This window comes from Vigna radiata, chromosome 9 (genome assembly GCF_000741045.1).
Source record: "Vigna radiata var. radiata cultivar VC1973A chromosome 9, Vradiata_ver6, whole genome shotgun sequence".
Taxonomy (NCBI): Eukaryota; Viridiplantae; Streptophyta; class Magnoliopsida; order Fabales; family Fabaceae; genus Vigna; species Vigna radiata.
Window position 1 is genome coordinate 14,461,253 of NC_028359.1, and position 7,172 is coordinate 14,468,424.

The 7,172-nt window shown below is 31.7% G+C and overlaps 1 protein-coding gene across 1 annotated transcript; it reads left to right on the forward strand.

Annotated features, from left to right (window-relative positions):
• The first annotated feature begins 2,046 nt into the window (after window positions 1-2,046).
• LOC106773403 (alpha-ketoglutarate-dependent dioxygenase AlkB-like) lies at window positions 2,047-3,339 on the forward strand. Its single transcript, XM_014660099.1, has 3 exons — window positions 2,047-2,370; window positions 2,453-2,797; window positions 3,064-3,339. The coding sequence occupies exons 1-3, from the start codon at window positions 2,047-2,049 to the stop codon at window positions 3,337-3,339; spliced, it is 945 nt and encodes a 314-aa protein (XP_014515585.1).
• The last annotated feature ends 3,833 nt before the right edge of the window (window positions 3,340-7,172 follow it).

Below are 7,172 nucleotides of genomic sequence, written 5' to 3' on the forward strand. Positions count from 1 at the left end.
TATATATATATATATATATATATATATATATTATAAATTAATAAATAATTAAAGTGATATATTTTATTTTAAAACGATTAAAATAAAAATTAAATCATGGAATTATTAAAACAAATAAAAACTTAGAATACTTGCAATTTATAAAAATTTATCAACATTGATAACCATACAAGTATACGAAGCAAATATTATACATTATCTTATGGATAACCTCTTCTTACAGTACATATTAAACGAAAATATAATAAAAATATACTTCCTGGAGATTTTCAACTGTTATTGTTTATTTTTTCTTTTTAAATAAATTTTGCGAAAATTTAAAATATACTTTTCAGATATTTATTGCTTTTATTTACAGTTAGAATCTAGAATTATAACAATCACACATCATAATATTTTATTGATCATAAATAATTTGAATTCATAAGATAAATGATTTATATTTAAATTTAATATGATAATATGATGAGATAGTTAGTTTAAATTTAAAATAAATAACTATATTTAAAAATTTTATCAGCCACTTTAAAAACAGATAGCAAAAACAAAAAGATACGAAATAAATATTCTTGTAAAATATAAATTTAAAAGAATTTTATATAAAAAAAATGTATTTAACAAAATTCTGACCTAGCATGAATATTGGTATCAGGGCATAATAAGAGAAAATTGTCATACTATATCAATTTTAATGCAATAGAAACTAATAAATATGTATAACGATACTTAGATTTCCTCTATTGTACGAAATACAAGATAAAAGTAAACTTGAAAAAGATATAACTAATAGTAATATAATAAAAATTCGTCATTTATTAAAGTATTAAAAATCAAATTTATTAAAATTTCACTTTGTAATTAATTACTAAAATTAATTGATTTTAGAATCTTTCATTATAAAACCAATGGTTCAAAAATTGTGATAAAATCGAATACATTATCTTGTGTATTGCCGTTAAGATTTATTTGATAAGTAATTAAAAATTCAAATCAAATTAAAATCACAATCTTGTCAAGATTTGATTTGTTTTAGATTGAAATCTTTAAATTGTGATAAGATTTATAGAATGTGTGCACAACTAATGCTATCTTTTCTAAAAATCATCCATATTTACAATCTTAACTATATCATTATTAGATATTAAAGAGATTTTACATCTTCGAATCAAAATAAAAGTGATCATAATGTTTTTTTAAATAGTGTTGTTTCACACTTCATTTATCAGTCACTAATTCACAACAACTTTTTTCTTGCAATATCATCTTATTTTTGTTTCAATCAAATCCGTAGATTGATTCAACCACCGAGTTTTCACCATCGACAATAAAGTCCGTTCTTCACAAAGTTCACGTATGATTTAATTCTTTTCTTTTAAACTTTTTCAATTTTGGTTGTTCACATCAAATAAAGATTCTTAATTTGGGTTATTCCAACACAGTAAAATTTCTCTTACGGACACAAACGTTTCATTTGATAATCCATTTGAAACGAAGACATAATATTTTTCATATGGAAGATATTTTATTTTAAAGGAAATATCTGATTGAATTTTGTTTCTGGTGTTATGATTTTTGTGAAAATTTCTTTTTCTGGCTTTTTGTCCTTTTCAAGAAATGGATTCAAAATAAATATAACCATATTATAGGAAAAACATGTATTTTTACTAAAATCATCACTTCAGAATTCAGACCGAAATCAATGTAAATATTTTTATCTATTTTCATTCTCTTGAATTCTTTTTAAGCATAAAACGTTTCAAAGCCAGTAATATTTAAATTGTTTTTAATCTGGCCTCCTAAACAACTATTGGATATAATCGGAATATCATGTTAAATTAACAATTTGCGAGTAATAACTGTATTCTTATTATAATTTCCATGATCTAATAATTACAGGTTATGTCTCGTAGTTTTCAACCAAGAAATTTCCGGAGAACAAGAATTGATTTAGAATCGACGAAGCCTAGTGGAAACAAATGTTTTATATCTCACTCCAATTTTGAAAATATCAACTTACAACTTGATAAGAATTTTTCAAAAGCTAACATGTCAACTCCTCGTGATGAGTGGCCGCAAAATAGACAATGTTGGAGAAAGAAACCTGATTATATCAATAAACTTTATAATAGAAACAACGATTCAAACTATGATGTTGCTGGTGGTCAGAAGTTGGGTTCTTCAGTTTGCAAGCCAAAGTTTAGACCATATGACATTTGCTTTAATGGAAAAAGAAATCATGGTTCTATAGGAGCTACTTTGCGTGGAGAAAACAAGGAAAGTAGAATTGAGATTCAGAAGGAATGGACAAAAGGGTCAGTTTTGAGACCTGGGATGGTTCTCTTGAAAAATTTCATAAGCCATGATGAACAGGTACTTCATTTTCACTTGCTACTCTTTTTTAATTCCTTATAACTTTATTGCATAAACTGAAAATTTATTCTGGTACTTTTAGGTGGAAATAGTAAAAGTTTGTCGCGAACTTGGTGTTGGTCTTGGAGGATTCTATCAACCAGGATATGAAAATGGAGCGAAACTTCGATTGAAGATGATGTGTCTTGGTATGGATTGGGATCCTCAGACCTATAAATATGGAAATAAACGAGTATTTGATGGTAGCACCCCACCTAGCATTCCCAATCACTTCAGTAAACTAGTTACAAGAGCAATCCAAGAGGCTCAGTCTCTGACTGAAAAGGAGTACGGAGCATGTAATGTGGAGGATGTTCTTCCTTCTATGACTCCTGATATTTGCATTGTCAATTTTTATACGGAAAATGGAAAGCTTGGTCTTCATCAGGTTAGCTCCTACACTTCCTAAACTTTGCATTTTCATTATAAGAACTCGAGAAAACATATGGCTATAGTGATTGTTTTAGTCTGTAAATTCTGATTGTTCTATTTTTGTGTAGTATGTTATACATTTGGTATAAACGAATCTTACTTTATTTTGTGGCTCAAGATTTTGTATGAAATATATCTTATACATTGTCTGTGTTAGTATTTTTATATTATATAAAACGGAGAAACTCTCTCAAGCATCTAACTTGAAACTTCTTGATGCAGGATCGTGATGAAAGCAGAGAAAGTCTTCAGAAGGGGTTGCCTGTTGTATCCTTCTCTATTGGTGATTCTGCAGATTTTCTTTATGGGGATAAGAGGAGTGTAGAGGAGGCAAAAAGGGTAATGCTAGAATCTGGAGATGTGCTGATATTTGGTGGTGAATCTCGACATGTTTTCCATGGTGTGCCATCAGTTTTTCCAAATTCAGCTCCAAAGGAACTGCTCAAAGATTCTGGGCTTTCTCCTGGTCGACTCAATCTTACATTCAGACAATATTAATGCAGTATATAATCTATGTACTCCAAACAATTACAATTTATGTTATTATAGACATGTTTTTAACAATCACTAGTTATCATTGTCCAGATAAATATTGTAATGTTAAAATGCTAGCATGAATGTCACTTCTTCATAATCATTATGTAGAGTTAGATATGAAGTTAACTAATTGAATTTAATTCTGTTTAACAAAAATGTTGATAAATTAATTCCAATGTCATTTTCTACCAAAATTACATAGGTCTTTTGTGGTTTTCTTCCTTTCCCAATACATGGGATGAAGATTCTGTTAATATAAATTATTAGTAGCGACTTGATTTACCTTATGGAATCACACCAGAATTTTGTTTAAATGTCTATATCCTTATCGGTCCTTTTATATGTCTCATCTCTCTTTAAAATTAGAATATTTTCTCTCGTAAAACATATAAATTAATTTCAATCTAAAAATTCATTTCAATTCTTCTTTTAAACAAATAAATTAACTCTATTTTCAATTAGTTCTTTTAATGTTTGATCTCCTATGATATATTGTGACAATCTCACAAAAATATTATTGTCGTGTTTCATTCCAAAACCAATATTTTTATTTTTTTCTGAAAATAAAACAAAGAAGAAAAAGTCTAATCCACCGTGTCTATATATATATATATATATATATATATATATATATATATATATATATATATATAATTTCATTCAAAACAACTAATGTTCTGGTATTTATCAAAATTGTTATTGATATATCTCTCCAATCCAATAGATATGTTAAAGAACTAGTCCAACAAGTTCAAATAAACCTTTTTCATCTTGAACAATCCAAAATACATATATTAGAGAAACATTCATATATTTGCATATTAACAGTAATAGTAATTAATCTCGCCAATTTTATATTACTATCATTATTTATGGTAAGATATCACCTTATTCTTATTCATTGAAGGTAAGTTTTGTTTAACTAGTATTATTTGATATCACACTACTCATTTTATACCAAATTTTAGTTAACAAAAATATTCTCACGTATTATAGATTAAGTTTTAAGGTCAAAGGTATTTGAATAATTTCTGATTTTTTTATTTTAAATTAAAAATAAAAATTATTAAAATATATTTGTGTTTAATGTATGTTTTTTTTATAAATAGGACATTTTTATCAACTAAAATTTGATACACTCACTAGTAAAAAATTGGGATTTTACAGCGCACATTATGTCACGGTTCACCAGAAACCGCAGCATAATGCTGCGCGGTGGCAGTTTTGTAAATAAATCGAATTTATATGTCGCGGTTCCTCCCTTAACCGCGGCATATACCCCAGTCAACCATCACCTTTGACGCCACGTCAGGAAAAAAAAATTAATAACAGGGGTATATGCCGCGGTTCTCTGAGCAACCGCGGCATATACCCCTGTCACCTTCTGACATTCCCCATCAGTCAACCCCTGCAATAAATTGGCAGGGGAATATTCCGCGGTTGAGCAGAGAACCGCGGCATATTACCCTGCCAATTTATTGCAGGTGCTGACTAATGGGGAATGTCAGGAGGTAACAAGGGTATATGCTGTGGTTGGTCAGAGAACCGCGGCATATACCCCTGTCACCTACTGACATTCCCCAAAAGGCATTTGGGTAGGCAGTTGAGTATTCAAAACGTTAGGGGTATAGGCCGCGGTTCTCAGAGCAACCGCGACATATTACCCCATCTGAATAAATTTGAAATATTTAAAGGTATATGCCGCGATTGCCCGCTGAACCGCGGCATATAGTTTCAAAAATAATTTCAAAAATGCCATTTTTATTATTTTTTTAAGGAGTATAGGCCGCGGTTAAGTTGTGAACTGCGGCATATACCCCTTTGGTAGGTTAAAAAAAACAAATCACAAAACAGTTTCATCTTCTCCACGCGATTCTGAAGCATTTCTCTACCTCTGCCTCTGCCTCCACGTGAAAACGCCACTGCTGCCGCGCCATCTTCGTCGAACCGTCTTTGCCGCCGCGTCATTCCGGCCGTCCGTCGCGCCCTCTGTCGTCGCGCCCTCCGCCGTCGCGCCCTCCGCTGTCGCGCAAGCCTCTGCCGCCGCGCCATCTCTGCCTCCCAAAGGGCTTCCTCCACCAGCGTCGCCGCCGCAAGTTGATGTTGCCCCCATTATCTTCGTCGTTGGTGCTCCCATCACGGTAAGTTGATCAAACTATTGTATTTGATATATGAGTTTTTGAGTTTGTTTAAGAACCATGATGTTTGTTTAAGAAATAGGATTTAATTAAAAATAAACNAAAATTAATTTTGAATGCATATAAGGGTTGAAATATGATATACGATGCCTATAATACTTTGGTTAAATTTTGAATGATAAAATTCGAGAAAGGATTTTAACTTTGTTGGAAATATTNAGTAAAATAAAAATGTAGAATTGGTGGAACTTTAGGACATATNTAATAAATTAATTGTATGATTGTATGACTGAACTGATTGTATGACTGAATTGATAATTTTATATAGAATATTGTATAATTTTAATTTTGTAAAATTTAGGAATGGATCGAAATTGGATTAATTTACCACGTATTAGTGTTGAGTACGAGAGAGGTGTAGAAGAATTTATACAATTTGCGCAACGTAATGAGGGGAGAAATGATGATGGACTGAAGTTTAAATGTCCTTGTGTGAACTGTTTGAATGGGAGAAAGTTGAACGCAACCCAAATTAGAGAGCATCTTATCTGTGATGGTTTCCTAAGATGTTATACAACATGGATATGGCACGGCGAAGAAATGCACTTTCCGACTGACTCGCAAACTGAAAATGTTACTGACTCCACCATGGAAGAAGATCGACCAGATGAAGACAAATTGGAGGACATGATCCGCGATGTTGGCGCAGAAAATTTTGCCAAAGCTCATGTGTATGACACGATGTCGACTGATGCGGAAACACCTTTGTATGTCGGTTCAACTAAGTTCACACGTTTGTCAGCGGTGTTAAGGCTCATGAATTTGAAGGCGAGCAATGGATGGACTGATAAGAGTTTTACAGAATTGTTGACGTTGTTGAATGAAATGTTGCCAGATGGAAATACACTACCCACTCGTAATTATGATGCGAAGAAAATTTTTTGTCCAATGGGTATGGAGTATAAAAGGATACATGCTTGTCCCAATGACTGCATTTTATATAGGAAAGAGTTTGAATTTTTGACAAAGTGTCCAAAATGTGGCTTATCACGATACAAGTAAAAAAAAAAAAATAGTGAAGATAATGGTCAGATAGAAAAAAATGGATCTGGTTTGAATGTAGTTTGGTACCTTCCAATAGTGCCCATACTTAAGCGTTTGTTTGCGAATCCCAAAGATGCTAAAAACCTTAGATGGCATGCAGATGAGAGAAAAATTGACGGGTCGCTTCGTCATCCAGCTGATTCAAAGCAATGGAAAAATATTGATCGACAATTCCCCGAATTTGGTAGAGTGTAGAAATCTTAGGCTTGGTTTAACCACTGATGGAATGAACCCATTTGGTAATCTGAGTACCAATCACAGTTGTTGGCCAGTTATATTGATAATTTACAACTTATCTCCTGCATTGTGCATGAAGAGGAAGTACATGATGTTGTCTATGATGATATCTGGTCCAAAGCAGCCTGGAAATGACATAGATGTTTATCTAAGTCCACTAGTTGAAGACTTGAAGGTTTTGTGGGTTGATGGGGTTGAAATATTTGATGCATTCGCTTCAGAGACTTTTATGATGCGTGCAATGTTATTTTGCACCATTAATGACTTTCCTGCTTATGGTAATTTGTCAGGATACAGTGTCAAGGGTCATAAAGC

What these genes read in the sequence shown, in the direction of transcription:
- LOC106773403 (XM_014660099.1), top strand. Translation starts at nt 2,047, where the DNA reads ATGTCAACTCCTCGTGATGAGTGGCCGCAAAATAGACAATGTTGGAGA. An exon ending in TCATAAGCCATGATGAACAG is followed by an intron (nt 2,371 to 2,452) that starts GTACTTCATTTT and finishes TGGTACTTTTAG; the next exon opens with GTGGAAATAGTAAAAGTTTG. An exon ending in GAAAGCTTGGTCTTCATCAG is followed by an intron (nt 2,798 to 3,063) that starts GTTAGCTCCTAC and finishes TTCTTGATGCAG; the next exon opens with GATCGTGATGAAAGCAGAGA.